Source organism: Leptodactylus fuscus, chromosome 6, assembly GCF_031893055.1.
Source record: "Leptodactylus fuscus isolate aLepFus1 chromosome 6, aLepFus1.hap2, whole genome shotgun sequence".
Taxonomy (NCBI): Eukaryota; Metazoa; Chordata; class Amphibia; order Anura; family Leptodactylidae; genus Leptodactylus; species Leptodactylus fuscus.
The window spans coordinates 80,916,581-80,938,086 of NC_134270.1; the positions used below are offsets into that span (position 1 = coordinate 80,916,581).

Genomic DNA, 21,506 nt, shown 5'->3' on the forward strand with positions numbered 1-21,506 from the left:
GCATAATGGCTGAGAGGGTGTTTATTGTGGCTGGTGAGGTAGTAACACCGACAAGGATGAAACAGCTAGCTGGAAAAAAAAATCCTCTTGTCAAAATGAATCAGGCATGTATCTGTGAGGATTTTCACACACCTCCTGCTGATGCAATCCAATAGTGATTCAACTGTTTCCCTTTATCATCATGCTCCATTTACTGTAGTGCTGATGCTGGCTGCTACTCTTAAACAGCGACCACTCGTCTGCAGCCTGGTCCATCATATCATTCCATGCCGCACTGCCACATATGTTGCAAAAGCTACAACTACTCAGCCAGACATGTCCTGCGGCCTGGACCACCATCACATTCCATTAAACCACGGTATTGGCATAAAAAAAATCTAAAATAATTCTTGTTGGCTTTTTTTTTTTTTAAATCCAATTTTTCATTACTTTTATCACTTTTCAAATAGGCACACAGCCACAAATTTGTCCCAAATAACAAGGCTGTAACACTTACAAGTCATCAAAACAGGCTAATTTTTCTACAAAACCATTGCTTTTTACAAAAATCCATGGGCAAGCACCTATTCCTCCAAATAAATGTTGGGTTTTTTTTGTGTTTTAAGTATTAAAAAGCATAACAGTGAGTGTCAGCGTAGTGTATGGCTAATCTCACAGTTTATATCCTCTGCTCACCATCCACTTTATCATAGACATGCATGTCACATTAACTTCATAGCATAACTTCGGCTGTGTTTACCTTAACGAGCTAGACATTGGATAGATAGGATCATAGGAGCCCTGACAGTGTCATACACCATGTTTCTTCAACCTAAGAGGTTGAGAGGTTCACCCAACTCTGAATATGACCTTGCCTATACAGCTATACATTACATCAGGGCTACTTTATGAGTAGGACAAGGGCAAAAGCAGTTTGTAGCTCACAGTATGAAAAAGAATCAATCTTTATGACGGCAGGCAGGGACCTTGAAAATTTTGAGTGAAACAAAATATTAGAAAGTGGTGTAACCTTTGATTTTAAAGCAATTTTATTTGCAGATATATTATATAAGCAATTACAGCATGTGATTTTATTATTTTCAACTGAATTATAAAGATCAAGTTGTCATTCCATGTAGATAAAATTTTGATTCTAGAATGATACATATAATAGACTGGTACAGACACTTATTTTTGCATGCATGTTGTTAGTTAGCCACAGAAAGATGTATTGTGTCCTCTTCATATATACCACCATCTAATGCTTTCCGAAGCTTGAACCAGAAGAATTCATCGCCCTTGGGGTCTTCAGGCCAGTTAATGTATGTATTCTGCTTTATCAGCTTCCTTAATTTGTGATAGGCAGAAAGTCTAAAAAGAAATTGAACAACATAATGAGCTGTGAGGATCTCTGGCGGTGGGGATAAAAGCCTAGAACAACACAAAGAACCTTCTCATAACACAAAAGCCTCAATGACTTTTCTGAACTAATGGGATTTGTAAAAGCTAAACCATCATGAAAGAGGAGCGATCAGAATCCAAACCAGAAATAAAGCAGAAAAAAAACTCAGTCTTACACACACAGATGTCTCAAGCTCCTAGAGTTCATCAGAGGACAGGAAACACTTTATTCGAGAGATTATTGCTATGATCCCTCAGTCCTACTAAAAATAGCTGCCTTGACTTTTCTAGCATACAAATGGGTCCCCTTTAAGATTCATGGTACCTGTAAGGAGACCGGTATCATTTATCTTATTGAGAAATGTTTTAGACGAAGGCTGAAAAAAGATGAGGATCCAGAAAAAAGGTTTGCATAACCCCCTGTGGTCAAGACCAACTCCATCCAAGGACCTCCAATACAAGAAATTCAGACTTTGGATAAGTAAGGGTATGTCTAAAGCAAACTATATATATATAGTTGAATTGCCTAATATAAGGCACCCCCCGAAAATAAGGCATGCCCGGCAGTGGTGGGCAGGGCTTAGTGGGCTTCGGGGGCGGGGCTTAGCGATCCCCACTTCACTGACACAGCAGCCGTGCTCTGTGCTTCGTGTGCACAGCAAAGCCGGCTGCTGCCTTTGCTGTCCGTGCTGCTGTAGGATGAGCTCTCCCAGCTCATCCCAGACGCAGCAGCCAGTATATAGAAGAGACAGTAGAGTAGTAGTAGTTTCCTGTGCACACGGAACACGAAGCACGGCTGCTGTGTCAGTGAAGTGGGGATCGCTAAGCCCCGCCCACGAAAGCTCCGATAAGCCCCCCAAGCATGCCTAAGCCCCGCCCACCACCGCCGGGACGAAAAGCAGCATCAGCGCTGCTAGGAAGATGGGAAAGGTAAGTATGATACCTTCTCCCCCTCCCCTACACTACACTACCTACAACCGTCAGTCATGCTGACGCTCCACTAAGGAAGTGCCGGCATGACTGCTGGTTGTATTAAAGACATCCCCCGAAAATAAGACAGGTCCTATATTTAGGGCGGCAATTTAATATAAGACACTGCCTTATTTTAGGGGAAACACGGTATAAACCTATGTCTGACACCAGCTCAGGACCTGCTATCTGCCTGTGTCCTGCCAACTGGTCATCTACCTGCTTCCGTCTAGGAATCTGTGTCAACACAATATAAGTTATTAGACATGCCCCTTTGACAAGTTTTGCCAAAATGATGGTGTCCTTGGGGTAGCAGAGTCATTACCTTAAAAAGGCTTTAGCATGCCTATTGCACTTCTGCTAGCAGAAAAAGAAACCCATTGAAGTCAATGGGAGGCTTTTTTTTTCAGCGCTGAATTTCCACACCATTTTCCTCTGTGTGAATGGACCCTACCAATTCTGGCTTACTCCCATGCATCAGAACTGAAATCTTTACCACTCAGGTGCATCTTAGGCACAAAAAGAGCAATACAGCAAAGATGCGCTATATTTATGCTCATCTACACCAGATTTAGTTTTGATAAATCTCCAGCAAAGTTTTTAGGTTTTACTGACCAAGGAGCTAGTTGTATCCGTAGATTATGGTGATACTTCCTTTGTATATACATCGGCACTGAACATTTACAGAATTTTTATTAGCTCCGGTCTGTTATCGCTTTTCATATAGTGATATTTTCATTTCTGTGCTGGAGACGCTGCTGCAAAAACTGCCAGAAATTGGTGCAGAGAAAAGTCATGCACAGAGGACTGTTCTCTCCATCGGTTTCAATACAATAAAAGCAGACATCCAGTGGACTATGGGGTATATCGGTGTCCATGGGTAACTGGTGTTTTAGCAGTCTGACTCTCCATCATCTGGGTCCCCCGGGCGGATGTGAACTTAGTTGCCGCAGTTGATCTACGAAAATGTGTCTTTTCTACTACTGTATTGGCCTGGTTATGCAATATAACTGAAGCACTATCTCCACCTAGAGGCTACTGCCGCTTATTACAGTGTTATTGTAGAATTCTTGGAATAATAAGGCTAACGCTGGGTTCACACCTGCGTTCAATGTGTCCGTACTATGGTTTCCGTCTTCTGCATGGCAGAAGACGGAAACCATAGACCGGGTCCGGCCGTGCGCGGCGGTGAGCGTTTTAGGCTCTCCGCCGCGAAACCGGATTTTTTTATCCGGACACAGAGTAGTGCATGTCCGACTCTGTGTCCGGATTATAAAACCCGGTTTCGCGGCGGAGAGCGCAAAACACTCACTGCCGCGCACGGCCGGACAGCTTTCTCACCCATTCAAATGAATGGATGAGAAAGTCTCCTGCAGGCTTCCGTCTCCTGCATCTGTTTTATGCAGGAAACGGAAACCTGCAATAAGGAAAGAAGAACGCAGATGTGAACGAGCCCTGAGTTCACACAGAGTTTTTTGGATCGGAACCTGAGGTGGCCTCCATAAAGAGTGTCAAGGGACTCAAAGCCGGTGCACGGCACCGGCATCCAGCTGCTCACTCTGCTCCGGATTAGGCTCAATGAAAGAGGGTGTGTCTTCAGGCCGAATCGCTAGGGGGCTCAGCCTGAAGAATGAACACCTCTCTTCTTTTTTCCGGGAGCCAGAATCCAATCCAATTGATTTCAATGGGAGCCGTCTTTTTGGTCAGGGTTTTGAGGCGGATACGGCCTCAAAACCCTGACCAAAAAACTCCATGTGAACTAAGCCTAATAGTTTTCATTTAAAGGGATTGTCCAGTATCAGCAAATAAATGTTATCGTTTGTATAATAATAAGTTCTGCAATTTTCCAATACACTTTCTTCATGGTTTTGTAGATCTCTGCTTGCTGTCATTCATTATTCTTACTTCCAGTGGATAACAATCAGTCCATGGTCATGTAATAAGCACACAGGTACACAGCACATTACAAAACGGAGCTCTACATACTGTGCTGTCACTGTAACAAGCTATGCACCTATGTGTTCATTACATGACCAATGACTGTATAATCTGCCTGATCTGAATTGTATCTACTGGAAGTAAACAGAATGAATGACAGAAAGCAGAGATCTACTAAATTGCTGAAACTGGACAACCCCTTTAAGGTTATAGCCCCACGTTGCGGAAACGCAGCTTTTTTTTTGCTGCAGATTTTGCTGCGGTTTTGTAGAGCCAAAGCCAGAAGTGGATTGAGCAGAAGATAGAAGTAAAAGAGCTTCTTATATATTTCCCATTCCTTTTGTAGCTACTCGTGGCTTTGGCTCAAAAAACCGCAGCAAAATCTGCAACAAAAAAAAGCTCTGTTTCCGCAATGTGGTGCCTCAGCCTAAGTGTAAATGGATAAGTCAACTGCTGCACATCAGGCGATGAGTGCCAAACTACTCAAGTAGTTTATGTTTCCACAGCTTTATATTTCCATTGCTCGAAAAAGCCAGTGCTGGAAGCATGCGCTGCAAGCACAAAAACTGCACCTTTACAATGTCTGCATCAAGTAAATATGCAAAGGCAGCTCCCCTGTAAAATGATCGCTTTATGTTCTTGAACAGTGTCATGACAAATTTCTGGGTGGTCCATAAATGGAGTTGGAGACCATTAGGGTCCACTAGAATCAGGTTGCACTTTCCACAGTCCTGTTGCTGCCTCTGCATTTCACATCTAACTGGTCTAGTCGCTTAGTATGAATTTACTCTGCACCTCCTTTACTCCTCCTGACTACTTTCCTGGATTGTCTGACTACACACAGCTGTGAACGTACAACATGCATATCATACAATACTTTGCATAAGCGGTGAATAGTCACTGGCCAGGATCGTCTTGTAAGAGTTTGTGTTTTCTTAATGCCTTAATGATACGGCTTAACTTGGGCCTTAAAATGTACCTAAGCTTTCAAAAACTTTTGTTTTTCTGGCAGCATTTTGCCACTAATAAATGTTGTAAATATACTATATTTTAAAAAAAATTGGGTACTTTCCATGAAATCTTTAATTAAAACCCACTTCTGTTTTCTCTTCTTCCTGTATTATCTTCAAAGTATCAGCAGCTGAAAACACACTTAGGATGGACATATTTATATGCTGCTACAGCATTTGCAGTTACTTGTGCAGCCATAATGCAGCACTTGCTGTTGTTTACTTCCTGTATTTGGCTATAAAAACCTGCACATGTGGAATAAAGGTCTCTTTTTGTGCCCTGCTGAGGCTAAGAGAGGAGCCTATACCAACTCTCGTGTGGTGTGAAATCTTCATTGCTAGCACTTAGTCTTTGATTTTGGCCAGCCATAGATCTCTTCTTTGTATTGGTTTCCCTTTTGTCCTGTTTTCCTGGTACAACTCATGTAATTTACATTGTAAACAAACTTTTGCTTTCAGTTTCTCTTTGGACATAAGGCAGAGAGTTAGAGGCTATCTATGATACTATAGTCCAGTTTCATGTGTATCCTCTGTGAGTCTTACTCGTGTTTTTTGGCTGCACAGTGAAAGCCGTAAAAATGAAGACCATAAGAAAATTGCACAAATGCACTTTTTCTTCAAATCCACCCCATTCTGATTTTTTTTCCAGCTTCCCAGTACATTGTCCATAATAAATAATGGTGTTATTATGAAGAAAAATTTGTCCCGCAAACATTAAGACCTCGTATGGCTCTGAGAGCAGAGAAATAAAAAGCTTATGGTTTTGTTCACTTATTTGCCTCCTTTTGCCACTGATGAAATATGCACAATGGAAATACATAGAGAGGGCGGGGGAAGAGGAAGACTCTTCTTCATGAAACGATGTCAGCAATGTATAGATACAATTCTTTTTCAAAACACAGCTGGGTTATCAGGAATTACTATTCAGCCTTCTCCTGACCAAAATGAATAATTTAAAGGGGTGTTCCCATGAAAATAACTATTTTTAAATATGTAGATAATTAAAAGTTAAACATTTTTTCAAATACAAGTAATTAAACATTCGTATAGAAAAACCAGTTGCAAATTTATCCCAGCACGAAACACTCGACGGTGGTTATAAGTAAAACTTAACTTTTATTCTGCATCGTTGTACAGCCAGTAAAAAAGTTTTTTCTTGCCAACATGGTGTTATGAATGGAAGAGGGTGCGTGCCCTGTCGCCTACGCGTTTCGGAGGGTAACCTCCTTAGTCATGGCATGAGAAAACATACTAAACAAACACACTTAAATAAGGTAAAAAGCATAAAAGAAACTCAGCTTCTTCCGTTCTCGTGACCACGGAAGCAGCAATCAATATAATTATATACAGGCAGCTGAAGAAGAGGACAGGTTAACATAGATGTTTGCCAAGATCATCATAGGAAAAATAGTAAATGCATTGAGGTAAGTATGTTCATAAAGTAAAATGCATAAAAAACATTTATACATTCCGGATGTGACTTTTGTAATACACATTCACCATGATACACATTCCATAATACCAAAAATATGCATAACAGGAAATAAAAAAATGAAAAGATATTGATTGTAGTGTTTTGACGTCATCATAGTCTGGACTGGGGAAGAAAGTGATACTACCCTCTTTATGGACTACATTAATAATAACAGGTTTAATCTACAATTCACTTCTAATTACAATTCTAAAACTACATGCTTTTTAGATGTATCACTAACAGGGGACAACACAAAAAATGAGGTGATTACGAAAATGTATCGTAAAAAAGAAGCAGGGAATACCATCTTGCACGCAGAAAGTGCACATCCTAAACACACTATTAAGTCCATACCAGTCGGTGAATTTACCAGATTAAAAAGAATTTGTTCCTCGGAAAAAGATTACAGAGAACAAGCTCAAATCACACATATAATATTTCTATACGGACTCCGGTCTTCCAACGGGGGAGGACATCCCGTGCATCTTTTCATCACTCGTGTGGATATATATACTGGGGCATGTAAGTGCATTTCTTTTTTCCTTTTTTTGACTTTTTATTATATGGTGTGTAGTTGGGCTGTTTTTGTAAAATTTTCTTTTTTGGATTTCTGGATTTCTCGTTACATCTACGTGCCCATATAACTACACTTATCTTTACCAGCATCAACACACACTACATAGCCCCAGTAGTCAAAATACTAATTGAATTACATATTCTGATCTAATAATTGGTCTAATATAACGCAGCGAACCAATATGGACTCAGATGAAGACAGGCAAAAGAGATTTGCGGAGATGTTTAACATGAATACAGACCAAATATCATTACAGGATGATATGTCACAACTTTTAACCAAATACCAAAAAATACGATAACAGGAAATATGAACATGGTTGGATCAGAAAACTTTGAGTTCTTATATTGACAAACGCATGATCCCAAGAGGTTTGCGAATTAAGAAATTTCCAACCACCATATATGACTCTGAATTTAAATCTGCTTGGGAGGATATACTTACGGAATGCTCCTTGAAACTCATGGACTTAATTATAAAGAAAGAGAAAGCTAAACTAATTACATTAAAAATCTCTTTGGAGGAAATTAAACAAACATTAACTCCTTTTACAGAAACACAAAAATATAAAGACAATTGGTCCAAGATACAAAATAAAATAAAGAGCATGGAAGATGATATTGCCTCCCTAAAACATAAGAAATTTAAAAGAGATTTACAGGATTATGAACAGGGAACTATTTACAGATGGAATGATACCTCTTCGATCTCACCATACACTCCACGATCAATTCTCAAAAAACGAAAAAGAGATCAACAAATGAGAGATCGTTATAGGAGCCCTAGAAGGGTATCTTTTAGTTCATCAGAGAAGGATTGGGATGGCTCATCGTCATCTTTTTTATCTCCAGGAGGGGAAACAACAATTGTTACAAACAAGAACAACAGCGGAACTACCCCAAAAAAAATCAGAAACAAATAAGATCAAAAAACATAGGGGAGGGCGCAAACACAAGAGACGACAGGCTTCTGCGAACCAGGAGCCACTACAGATCGTAAACTTGGACAAAATCTCCCCCTCCAATGCTGTGACAACCACAACAGAATCCATTGTAAACTTAGAAGACAAGTATAGTGTTGTCAACTTATCGGACTTTGTCTTTGATGAAACATGTTATAAAATATTGAATAAAGGGCTAAATTTTGTGCCCACAGAAAGGTTTGACATTTTTAATACACTCTTAGACATGAACAAACTAGTAAGAACTTTAAAGGGGTTGTCCCGTCACAAGGATCCTATCTATAATGCTTGTAAATGTGGATGTAAGACTTTTCCTAAATACAATGCTTCAGCAAAACTGCTTTGTTTGGCCACTATATCACTTTATTCATTTTTTTGTGGCCACAGCCCTGACCTAGCTGCTCCTGAGTCAAGTGATGTGTCAGCCTGCTCTGAGGGGGGGAGGGAGGAGGGGCTAAGTACACGGGAGCGAGCCTGAGGGGGAGGGGGTAGTTTACCCTTTGGGGGACAGGTGAAGCCAGCAACATCGCTATGCTACTGCCCTGCATGAAGACAGCAGCGGCAGAAGCGATGCTGCTATTCCGGGGCGGGGGAGCGAAATAACAGCATCGCTTCTGCCGCTGCTGTCTTCATGCAGGGCAGAAGCATAGCGATGTTGCTGGCTTCACCTGTGCCGGCATCTAACTCCCCGGCATCCGCTGTAATAGGCGGATGCTGGGGACTGTTAGACACCGGCACAGGCACATCGCTATGCTTCTGCCCTGCATGAAGACAGCAGCGGCAGAAGCGATGCTGTTCCGCTCCGCTCCGGGGTCACATATGCAAAGCCAAGCGGCGAGATGCCGCCGGCCCTGTGTGCAAGCTCATACACCAGTCTAGCCTTCACAATGCTAATACAGACCCGCAGGGTGTCGGGTCTGTATTCGCATTGTGAAGGGTAGACTGGTGTATGAGCGCGCACGCAGGGCCGGCGGCATCTCGCCGCTTGGCTTTGCATATGTGACCCCGCCCACCAATGACGAGCCAAAGCCGGAAGACAGAAGATTTTAGAGGAACGAAGACGGGTAAGTATGCGACGTGGGACAACCCCTTTAACAGTGAAACGACATTTCTTTACTAGGGACTCAATTGGTGAGAAGGATAATGATATGGATTTAACTTTAACCAATGAATATGACTCTTTGAGTTTTCAAGAGCAATTGTGCTTAGCCAATTTACAAGCACTTAGCACAACTGAAACTCATGAAAGATACATCACCAAATGCAGGGTTAATATGTCTAATCCAGACTTTTCAACATTAAAAGTTTATTGAAAGTTTTACAAATTTTTACAAAAACCAGGGGAAAAAAAAAAGGGGGGCGGGGAAGGGGGGGGAAATAAAAAAAACAAAGGAGTCAAATAAAGGCGGAACATAGGGGTGAAGGGGGGGGAGGGGGCGGGGAAAAAGGAAGGTACAAGGTGAAAAACGAATAAAGAAAAACAAATAACCAAAACGGGCAAACGCTCTGGCGCAGCAGAGCTGAAAAACAAAGCATATGTAAAAACCTCAGAACAATTGGAAATCAAGTATCAGAGGAAATAGGTACATGTTGAACAGACAAAACGCACAGGGGGACACTACACAGGGGACACAGAAGGGAAGAGGGAACGGAAGTCGGCAGAATAGTAAAAATGGTTCCAAAGGAGCCAAGTCTGCTGATGCTTAGTATCATCTTGGCGAAGCTCAGCAACCAGGGTCTCCATCGTTCGAAGAGCTAGAACCTCATTCAGCCAGCAAATGAGCGAGGGAGGGGTCGTGGACTTCCATAACCTGGGAATGACAGAGCGCGCTGCCACCAACAAGAATCCGAGAAGTCTACGGGTAGGTTTAGAAAACGTCCGGGAGAACAGGGAAAGAAGAAGCGGGGCCGGGTCGTCCTCCAAGTCAATCCCCGTCACCTGCCGAATAACCTGTCTGACCCCAGTCCAAAAAGGGCGTAATAGAGGACATCCCCACCAAACGTGTGCCATCGTGCCGCGATCGGATAGACATCTCCAGCACCTATCAGAGGTGGAGGGGTAAATATCATGCAGGAGGGCAGGAACTCGATACCACCTGGAAAGTATCTTAAAATTAGTCTCCTGCGCCCTGCATGACATAGAGAAGGTATGACACGCACGAAATGCCGAAGACCACACATCAGGAGGGAATGAGGCCCCCAATTCCCTCTCCCACCCACCAGTAAATGACGGAAGCGAATCCTCAGCCCCGTCCAGCAAGAGACCATACAGAAGGGAGACAGTGTGGGAGGGAGGAGTGGAAGAGATACAAAGACGTTCGAACAGCGACAAGGATCTATGAAGGTCCCGAGAGGGCCGCAAAGAGGAGTAGAAGTGAGAAAGCTGGGAGTATTGCCAAGAGGAGAGAGGTGTATCCGTCTAAGACTTTCACGGGGAGATTTTTATGGAAAAAGACGGCCACCCCCTTAACCTTACCCGAAGCGCTACTACTATGGAACCATTGCGGATAGTATCTATTCTTAATCGTGGGTGTACAGGTAGCCAGGAAATGGGTTTCTTGCAAACATAAAATTTGCACCCTACGTTTATGGGCATCGTATAGAACTTGCGAACGCTTTTCAGGGACATTGAGCCCCTTAACATTGAAAGAGGAGACAGTTATATCCGACATTAGGGGGGAACAAAGAACAAATAAGATACAGGAGGGAAGAACGGAAGGGGGGGGAGGAAGACCAAACTACACAAGGAACACGCAAAGACTAAGGACCAGAGACCAGAGATCTCAAGAGAGCTAGAGACCTCACACAAAACACTGAATAAGAACACAAAAAGAGGGCTTGCGGGGTACCCTCGGGGGAAAGCTAGGCGACAGGAGCACAAGTCTCCAGATGACCCCGCGCTGCAGGGACAGAGCTATGTGGGGACAGAGAAGGCAAGCCACGCGGCCAAAGACAGAGCACCAGAAGAGAAACACACAAAGAAGAGTGAAAGGCACAAGCAGGAGAGAGAGCAGCTCCGGCTCCGACACACGGGCATCTGAACAGACTAGTAACATACAAAAAGTAGGAAGCGGCTAGAGGACTGGAGCAAATAACATATAAGAGCGGGCAAAAACATATAAAAAGGTAAGGCTAGAAAAAAGTCATCACAACGAAACAGGGCATGGAACAAACTCACAGAGTCCGGTCACAGACAACCAAAGTGCAACGTAGATAGTCACTTCTGGGACCCCCGGACAGAGGAGGGTCTACGCTGACGTTGAGGCCTTTGAGGACGCAGGGGGCCGGAGTCACCCAAGTCTTCTGCAGCATCCCATTGCAGGCGAAAAGGGCCGGACCGATTAGGATCAGCAAGCAGGGAAGACCAGTCAGGAAGTTGCAAAGGTGGCAAACCCAGGGATCGCAGAAAGTTCGGAAGATCATCTGGATGGGCAAGAGAGCGCAGTCTGTCACCCCGGCGGACTTGCAATGAGAATGGAAAACCCCAGCGGTAAGGAATTTTACGTTCCCGAAGGAGGGAAAGAAGAGGCTTCAGGGCTGCGCGTTGCCGAAGAGTGTATCTGGATAGATCCGGGTAAATCGACAGGGAGGCTCCCTCAAAGTCCACTGTGCCAACATCTCTAATCCTATGCATGATTGCTTCCTTGGTAGCATAGTAATGAATCCGGCAAATTACATCTCTTGGTTTACCGGGGTCCTCACTGCGGGGGCGGAGAGCCCGGTGAGCACGGTCCATCTCAATGTGAGAGTCAGGAGGGCGCCCCAACAGCGAGTTAAAGATGCCAGACAGAACCGAAACCAGATCCGCCATTTGAACTGATTCTGGAAGACCTCGAATGCGGATATTGTTGCGGCGGTTGCGGTTCTCGATATCATCCATGTGAGAGACCAAATTACAAATTTGCGCGGAGTGAACCGCCATTTGCTGCTGGATGGAGTCGAGAGAAGAGGAAGTGGCAGATCGTGAATCCTCCAGGACCTGTACTCGTTGTTGTAAATCAGAAATGTCCGTTTGGACCACACGCAGGTCCCGGCGCCAGGTGCTCTTTAAATCAGAAGCAAGACTGTCCATATCCCTCCGGCTTAGGGCTAATAAGGCTTGTAATTCTGGAAACTTCCGCAGAGTCAGAGCAGCCTCTTCAGGTGGAGGAAGGTGAGATACAAAAACAGGGGCCTCCGCACGGAGGGTCACAGCGGGAGATGTAGATCCAGGTGCCCCTTCACCAGCAGCTGGGGGGAGCGAACCCACCACGGAGGGAAAATCAGGGCCAGGAGCAGCGGATACCAGGTCCAGGCCAGCCGGTGGGGAGAGGTGATGTCCAGGATGGGGGCTGGCACCCCATTCAGATGCTACCTCCAGGGACCCCTGAGGCCATATGGGACGGTGGAGATGTGGGGGTGAGGACTGAAGGGTCCTAGGAGTGGACCTGGGGTCAAATGGTGGAGAGGCAGGAGCAGAGAGCAGTGGTGCCGCTGACGCCGCTGCTCCCTGTGGAGCATCACACATGTGGAGCACGGGTGGTTCAGAGGAGGAACCGGCTGAGGCCAGAGCAGGAGAAACAGCCGCAGATACCTGTGATCCTATTGCGGGCAGCGTGGAAGGCCCCGGAGCGGTCGAGTCCTGGCAGCAGAGATCCGGCATAGAGGAGGAGAGGGAGCCGGGTAGTTCGCGCAGGCGCACATGCGCCGATGAGGAAGATGGCGCCGGCGGTGGACAGTAGGCCGCATCCTGAACGGGTCCCCGCCGCCCCGACCGCGGGGTGAAGAAGGTTGGAATCTTCCCAGCAGGTGGAGGAAGGGCAGACGAATCCCCCTTGGAGCGCTGTGACCGGGATTTGCCCATTTCGCCACTGAAAATAGCCCAAGTCCCGGAGCCTAGAGCGGAGCTCTTAAGGTAAGCTGCCGCCCGCGTGCATGCCAAGCCATGCCCCCTAATCCAGACTTTTACCCCATTGCATCTAGAGTTCCTGCCTTAGATCATTTTCAAACTGCTGTAGAGAATGATCTGAAAAAACTGAATCAATCTTACAATGTTAGCACAAAGATAAATAATTTAACTTTAAAAGAACGCCAGACACTAGAAAGTTTACATAATGATTCCCGCATTACTATCAGAATGGCGGATAAGGGAGGAAAAATAATTATTATGAATAAATCTGACTATAAATTAAGTGTCAATAACATACTCAGTGACACCAATATTTATAGAAAATTACCACAAGATCCTATAAAGTCCATTTCAACATCTTTGTATAAGGTACTTATGGAGGGCCTTAATGAAGGAATCCTGTCTGAAAAAGAGGTAAAATATTTATATGTAGATTCTCCTGTAACACCAATATTCCATGGTCTTCCTAAGATCCATAAGAATCCAATTTTTCCTCCCTTAAGACCAATAATTTCAGGAATCGGATCCATTAATGAACGTCTCAGCTCATGGGTAGATACCCTATTACAACCCCTAGTCCTAAGAACACCTGGGTACATCCGAGATACTAAGGATCTCCTTAGAATTTTTAATGATTTTGTATGGTCACCTGATTATGGTTGGCTTACATGCGATGTGAAATCCCTGTATTCTATGATACCCCACAATATAGCCTTGGAAGCGTTGTCCTACCACTTATATACACATTCCAAATACACGGAAGATTTAAATGAGTATATTATTACGGTAGTTGATTATCTTATAAAACATAATTATTTTTCATTTGATCAGGAGTTTTTCATACAAACTAGTTTGGTTCCTATGGGAGCTAAATTCTCCCCGTCCTTAGCAGATTTGACGATGTCATATTGGGAAGAACATTATATTTTCACCTCAAAAAATCCTTTCAGTAAAAACTTAATTTATTATGGTCGTTATATCGATGACGTCGTCATAGTCTGGACTGGGGAAGAAAGTGATACTACCCTCTTTATGGACTACATTAATAATAACAGGTTTAATCTACAATTCACTTCTAATTACAATTCTAAAACTACATGCTTTTTAGATGTATCACTAACAGGGGACAACACAAAAAATGAGGTGATTACGAAAATGTATCGTAAAAAAGAAGCAGGGAATACCATCTTGCACGCAGAAAGTGCACATCCTAAACACACTATTAAGTCCATACCAGTCGGTGAATTTACCAGATTAAAAAGAATTTGTTCCTCGGAAAAAGATTACAGAGAACAAGCTCAAATCACACATAATAGACTTTTATCACGGGGTTACCCAAAGTGGAGCATATTAAGAGCTAAAAAAATAGTAGATAAAAAAACTAGAGAAGATCTCTTAAAACCTAAACAGGATAACTTAAGTACAAGATATAAAGATGAAAATGTTTATTTCACCACCATGTTTAGTCAGAATTATGATGACATAGTGAAAATCATCAGGAGAAACATCCCCATATTATATCAGGATGAGACCCTTAGCAAAATATTAGACAAAGGTTGTAAGTTTATCCCTAAAAGAGGACGCTCTTTAGGTAACTGGTTATCTCCAAGTTATTTTTCATCGTAATCCCTAGAAAAATCTGAAACTTGGCTGGATATTAAGGGATTTTATAAATGTGGACAGCCAAGCTGTGGGACCTGCAGTTATGTAAAGCAAACTAAAACTTTTAATAACACGGATTATAACCGCACTTATAACATCAATAATTTTATTAACTGCAACTCTAGTCATGTTATATATGTTGTTACATGTGAAAAATGCAATTTGAATTATGTAGGATGCACCTCGAGGAAATTAAAAATAAGAATATCGGAACATCTATGGAGCAGTGTGAACATACACACTACTCCAACATCTGGTGCGGCTAAACATTTTCAAAACATTCACCAGGGTGATATATCTTCCTTTAAATTCTATGGTATAGAATTAGTCACAAAACCACCCCGTTGCGGTAATTGGCAACGTAAAATTTACAATAGAGAGGCATCCTGGATCTTCAAGTTGGACACCAGACACCCTAAAGGTCTAAATTATAAGACGGATCTCTCGTATCTATATTAATTAAGATGATATTATTTCATATCAACTCTTACAATATCTAATTATATCATGGGTTTTTACTACTTGGTATTTTTTGACCAAGATTAACTTCTATACATGGCAGGATTTTCACATAATGTATGAATCAATCATCACTTACCTGTTTAAATTCTTCCCATTTCCATCTTATTGAATCTTTTTTGTGATGAGAAATAACATCTGATTTTACGAACATACGCAATCTATGGAATTACGGTAATGACATACACATAACATCAAGCAATAACTATGTTCGATAGTGGTGGCAGGAGCATGCGCAGATACAAATACTATGACAAACGCCATCTTTGTTAAGGGAACATACTAAACATAGCTGCGCATGCTCATTTTCTGTTCCTGCCTTTGCTCTGTATGAGAGAGCTCGGGCAACGTGAGGTATGTGGATATATGAATTAGAATGCATACTCTCCGCATGATATTATGATGTGTCCTCGGATTTCATATAGATATGGCCTCGTCCTATTTTTTCTTAGAGTCAAAACACTACAATCAATATCTTTTCATTTTTTTTATTTCCTGTTATGCATATTTTTGGTATTATGGAATGTGTATCATGGTGAATGTGTATTACAAAAGTCACATCCGGAATGCATAAATGTTTTTTATGCATTTTACTTTATGAACATACTTACCTCAATGCATTTACTATTTTTCCTATGATGATCTTGGCAAACATCTATGTTAACCTGTCCTCTTCTTCAGCTGCCTGTATATAATTATATTGATTGCTGCTTCCGTGGCCACGAGAACGGAAGAGGCTGAGTTTCTTTTATGCTTTTTACCTTATTTAAGTGTGTTTGTTTAGTATGTTTTCTCATGCCATGACTAAGGAGGTTACCCTCCGAAACGCGTAGGCGACAGGGCACGCACCCTCTTCCTTTCATAACACCATGTTGGCAAGAAAAAAAACTTTTTTACTGGCTGTACAACGATGCAGAATAAAAGTTAAGTTTTACTTATAACCACCGTCGAGTGTTTCGTGCTGGGATAAATTTGCAACTGGTTTTTCTATACGGACTCCGGTCTTCCAACGGGGGAGGACATCCCGTGCATTTTTTCATCACTCGTGTGGATATATATACTGGGGCATGTAAGTGCATTTCTTTTTTCCTTTTTTTGACTTTTTATTATATGGTGTGTAGTTGGGCTGTTTTTGTAAAATTTTCTTTTTTGGATTAATTAAACATTCGCCATGACTTCCTTAGGGTATGTTTATACGGATTTTGATTTTGAATGGCTTCCATTGACTTCAATGGGAGCCGCTCGTTTCTTTTTTTTTGCTAACTAGTAGCAGAAAAAAAGAAGTGACATGCCCTGTCTTGCCGTGGATTCCACGGCTGACTCAGCTATGATGTCCATGGTGCGAGATTCCCTCCCCATTAGGCCAATTCATTTGGCCTAATCCAGAGCGGAATGCCACAACGGGATGCCGCTGTGCTGCATTTGCCGGTGCACCCTTATTCTGGCTGGATATCTTCTCATACATGTAGTGTCCCTGTCTGATAACTCAGCTACAATAAGAAAATCATAGCTTTGTTCCCGAAATATGTCCCAGACCACAGAAAGTTTCTGCATTTGTGGTCGTATCCATTGGCAACCGATCAAGACTGTCACCACTAAGATAATTAGAGAAAATCTTTGACACTCTGCAGAAGTTTTATCTACTTAGAGTCAAATGTCACTGAGTTTTTGGCGATGATTTTGACACTGAATCCGCGTCAGAATCCATGTGGAAAAAACGCCTCCCCATAGAGTTCTATGGGTTCTGCTTGCTTTATTTTTCCACTCACTGGATTTTTCCACTAGCCAAAGAAAAAGCTTCCGTCAGGTGATTTACACCTGCAAAACCAACACAGTCAATGGGAGGCGGAAAATCCATGTCGTGGATTTGGGCGCGAATTTGGTAAAAACTGTGGAGAAACAGCTAGTAGTTTTTTCAATGTTCCTACACTGTACTGGAGGAAAAAAAACCCACAAAAACTAAAAAAAGCATGGGGCAACATGGTGGCTCAATGGTTAGCACTGCGGCCTTGCAGCGCTGGAGTCCTGGGTTCGAATCCCACCAGGAACAACATCTGCAAGGAGTTTGTATGTTCTCCCTGTTTTTGCGTGGATTTCCTCTCATTTTACAAAGACATACTTAAATGGAAAAAAAAAGGGCTCACAACCTACATTAAAAATAAAAAAGCCTCAAAAAATGCTCCAAAAACCATTTCCTAATTACAGAAGCAGATTCTCAAACTCTGTGTGAATGGACCCTTATATTTGCAAAAATGTTTAACTTTCAATTACCTACAAATATACAAATGATTATGTTCATCCCTTTAACGCTGTAGATGGTCTCATATCTCTATGTCTTTCCTTCTTGTCTTTCCCATTCCTTCTCCAAGGAGCTGATTGTAAATTGATTGGCTTTGTGTATGGAGTATGGGACTAAACCAACCAGATAAAAAGTAAAGACAGGGAAAAAATACAATGATGTAAACTGCAAAAGTCGTTCTAAACACATCATTTTTGAAAATGAAATAACTAAAAGTTTTCTTACTCTTTAAGATGTAAAGTCAAATATCCATTATATTATATAATACCCTTACCTGAAGTCTGGGATTTCTTCCAAAAACACCACAAGCAATACATCCTCCTTTTCATAAAAGACTCGTGAACATGCAATTTCAACTTCTACTTTGCACCACTGACTTTCCAAATATTTTTTGCTTACTACACATAAAGTTTTGCGGCTGCTGTTAATGGCATCCTGGATATTATCAATGTGGTAGGATCCTGGAATGAAGTCTCTAGCTTTGAAGCAAAGTTTATACTTGTGTTGTCCTTGATTTTCCAAGTGTGGCAATAGTTCATTTATGACCCAGTCTTCATCGTCTGAGCAGTAGGAGATATACGCATCATACGCATAGAGTTTCTTCTCCTTCTTTATTCTCCATTGAAACCAAACTTGAATCATGTAGTAGAAATAAAGGATGGACCACTTAACTTTAACTATTACAAGACTTGTGACCAAGAAAAGTAATGTTAAAGCAAAAGATACAATGAAAAATAAAACAGATATGTCTTTTCCGCAAAAACTTAAATCTTGCTTTATGAAATTGATTTCATAGGCTACTTGGCCATAGCAATTGTATGACTGTAAAAATGGTATCTGCACCTGAGTGTTAAATTCGGACCAGTTCTGGAACCAGTAGTTATCACAAGAACATATGAGAGGATTCATAAACATATCCAGATTCCTTAAGTTTGACAAGGGTTTAACAAGTTTTTCACTAATGTTCTTAAGTTTGTTGTATTTGAGAGAAAGGTTTTCCAGTGAGTTGAATCCAACAAATATATCTTCAGGAAGATTTGTGATTTCATTGTTATCAAGATTAAGATATTTTACATAATTACATTTTCTGATTAGTTCCACAATAGAATACAAATCAGCTCCTTGGAAGGTATTAGACATATCAAAATCTGTCAAGTTGGTTAGAAATGAAAATGATACGTCTTTGAAAAATGAGCTTGAAATTCCTTTGACATTTAGCTTTTTAAGGGATTGTAGGCCTTTGAAAAGTGATTCTGAAACATTGTCCTTATAGCGCTGCGTTTGGTAACTCATATCTAAGGATTCAAGTAGCTCAAGCTTCTTAAATGGACTTTTAGTATCACGTTTATCAAAGCCCAATGCGTTTCTACTGATATCCAGACTTATGAGAGTTCTCAATGAATTGAAAGTTGCATCCGAAATTTTATAAATAGCATTATTAGCTAATGTAAGTCTCTTCAATGATGAGAGCTTTTTAAGACTGTTACTTTGTATTGAATGGATTTTGTTTCCTGATAGTAAAAGGGTTTCAAGACTTTTGAGAGGGTAAAAAGACTTTCTCTTAATCATTGATATACTGTTGTCCTGTATGTCTAGAAATTTTAGACTCCCTAAATATGTGAAGTCATGCAGCCTAATGTCTGCTATTTTACAACTTCTCAGAATAAGGGTTTTGAGATTCTGTAAGCCTTGAAATGAATATTTGTTAATGTAAACAATACTATTTTTCGACAGGTCCAAGTGCTCAAGACCAGTCAGAGGACTGAATAAATTGTTTGGTAAATATAAAATTTGGTTTCTCTCTAGGATTAATGTATGGAGATATCTTAGACCAATCCATGTACTATTCTGGATTTCTTCTATTTTACACTTGTTAAGGTACATAACCTTAATGTTTTTAAACATCTGAAGGTCCCTTGCCATTAGTTGCCTAAGAGGAGTTGTTGAAAGAACGAGTGATGTTAGATTAGTGCACGCACCAATTTTCCCAATGTTGAAATGTGAGACCTTTGAGTGCATTATGTACAAAATACGTAATTTAGGAAAAGACCGAAAAACTTGACATGGAATAGACAACTTATTATCAAGCGCTGGTCTCATACTCGACCAATGCAACTCTGTCAGATGAGGGAGGTGGATTCCCAAAAGGAAGGAAATGTTCAATGGGTTTTCATCAAAGTTGATCTGAGCAAGTTTTGGAACATTCGAAAAGGAGCTAGCATTTATGGCATGCATTTTATTTTGCTTGACCATGAGACCAGTCAGATTGGGCATATACAAGTAAGTAAGGTCTAAGACACCAAGTGAATTATAGTTTAGATCTAAAATGTTCAGGGACTGAAGAGTCATCAATCTCTGATTAGTAGACAATTTGGATAAGGAATTAGTACTCAGGTTCAATGTGGAGATCTCAGTTAAGTTCTTCATGGCGTCTACCACGTTTGTAAAGTTGGTTATTTTATTAGAAGACAAATTAAGTACTTGTAAATGATACAGAGGCATCAAACACTTGCTTTCTATTGAACTGATTCGGTTGTGGACAATGTTGAGAATCCTCAGATTTGTCAAATCATTCATGTCCCAGTTGTCCAAACTTTGTATTGAATTATCACTGAGGTCCAGGAAATGAAGATTCTTTAAATTCTGGAATGCCCCTGACTGAACTGTATGGATTTTATTTGTGTTCAGGTAAAGCCCTAGAAGTTTGGGCAAATGGAAAAAGGTCTTGTGTTCCACTATGACAATGTAGTTTTGTGACGCATTAAGCCATTGTGTCTGATTAGGTAATTGTTGAACAGCTTCAGCCAAATTCACAATCCTTTGCTTTATACAGTTTGCATATTGCAAGTTCTCATAGGCCATAAAACACTTTGCATAGCCAAAGGCAAATATTGGAGGTGTAATATGTAGTAATATTGATAAAAAGATTATTTGTTTGACTGTGCAATAATAATCCATGTCAGAACATTTTATTTCCCTGATCCAAAAGAAACAGCTGTGACCTGGAAAAGAACAAAAAAATAAAAAATAAAACCTTTCATTTGTATATCAAAACCACAGTGTATTATAGTCATACATTATAAGATACATAAACCAGGCGAAAGCAGAAATATGTCACATAAATAAAGTAATTACAATAAAAAATACAGTGGTCATAATTAGAGATGAGCGAGTAGTACTCGATCGAGTAGGTATTCGATCATATACTACGGTATTCGAAATACTCGTACTCGATCGAGTACCACTCGCTATCCGAATGTAAAAGTTCGATGCAGAACCAGCATTGATTGGCCATATACTATACAGTTGGCCAATCAACGCTGGTTCTTCTCCTACCTTTAGAAGTCTTCTCCGTGCAGCTTCCCCGCGGCGTCTTCCGGCTCTGAATTCACTCTGCCAGGCATCGGGCCTGGGCAGAGCCGACTGCACATGTCCGCTTGTAGTGCTGGCATGCGCAGTCGGCTCTGCCCAGGCCCGATGACTGGCAGAGTGAATTCAGAGCCGGAAGATGCCACAGGGATGCTGCAAGGAGAAGACTTCTCGGAGGATCCAGCCCGACCCTCACTCGTGGACTTGGTAAGTATAATTTGATCGAATGTTGCCTACCCCTGAAATGAGCATTTCCCCCCATAGACTATAATAGGGTTCGATATTCGATTCGAGTAGTCGAATATTGAGGGGCTACTCGAAACGAATATCGAACCTCGAACATTTTACTGTTCACTCATCTCTAGTCATAATACTTGGAGTTTCCTACAAATCAGAATGACCTAAAAAAAACTTCTGTCACCATTATGACTCTCACAAGAGCTGTGCACTGGGTAGGAAT

At 41.5% G+C, this 21,506-nt stretch overlaps 1 protein-coding gene across 1 annotated transcript; it reads right to left on the minus strand.

Moving 5' to 3' along the window:
- Positions 1-1,187: 1,187 nt before the first annotated feature.
- On the minus strand, positions 1,188-20,635 carry LOC142210836 (uncharacterized). Its single transcript, XM_075280288.1, has 2 exons — positions 17,952-20,635; positions 1,188-1,350 (listed from the first exon to the last, which is right to left on the minus strand). Exons 1-2 carry the CDS (start codon positions 20,633-20,635, stop codon positions 1,188-1,190), a joined length of 2,847 nt encoding a protein of 948 aa, XP_075136389.1.
- Positions 20,636-21,506: the final 871 nt, after the last annotated feature.

What these genes read in the sequence shown, in the direction of transcription:
- LOC142210836 (XM_075280288.1), bottom strand. Translation starts at nt 20,635, where the DNA reads ATGGATTATTATTGCACAGTCAAACAAATAATCTTTTTATCAATATTA. An exon ending in GAAGAAATCCCAGACTTCAG is followed by an intron (nt 1,351 to 17,951) that starts GTAAGGGTATTA and finishes ATTTCTTTTTAG; the next exon opens with ACTTTCTGCCTATCACAAAT.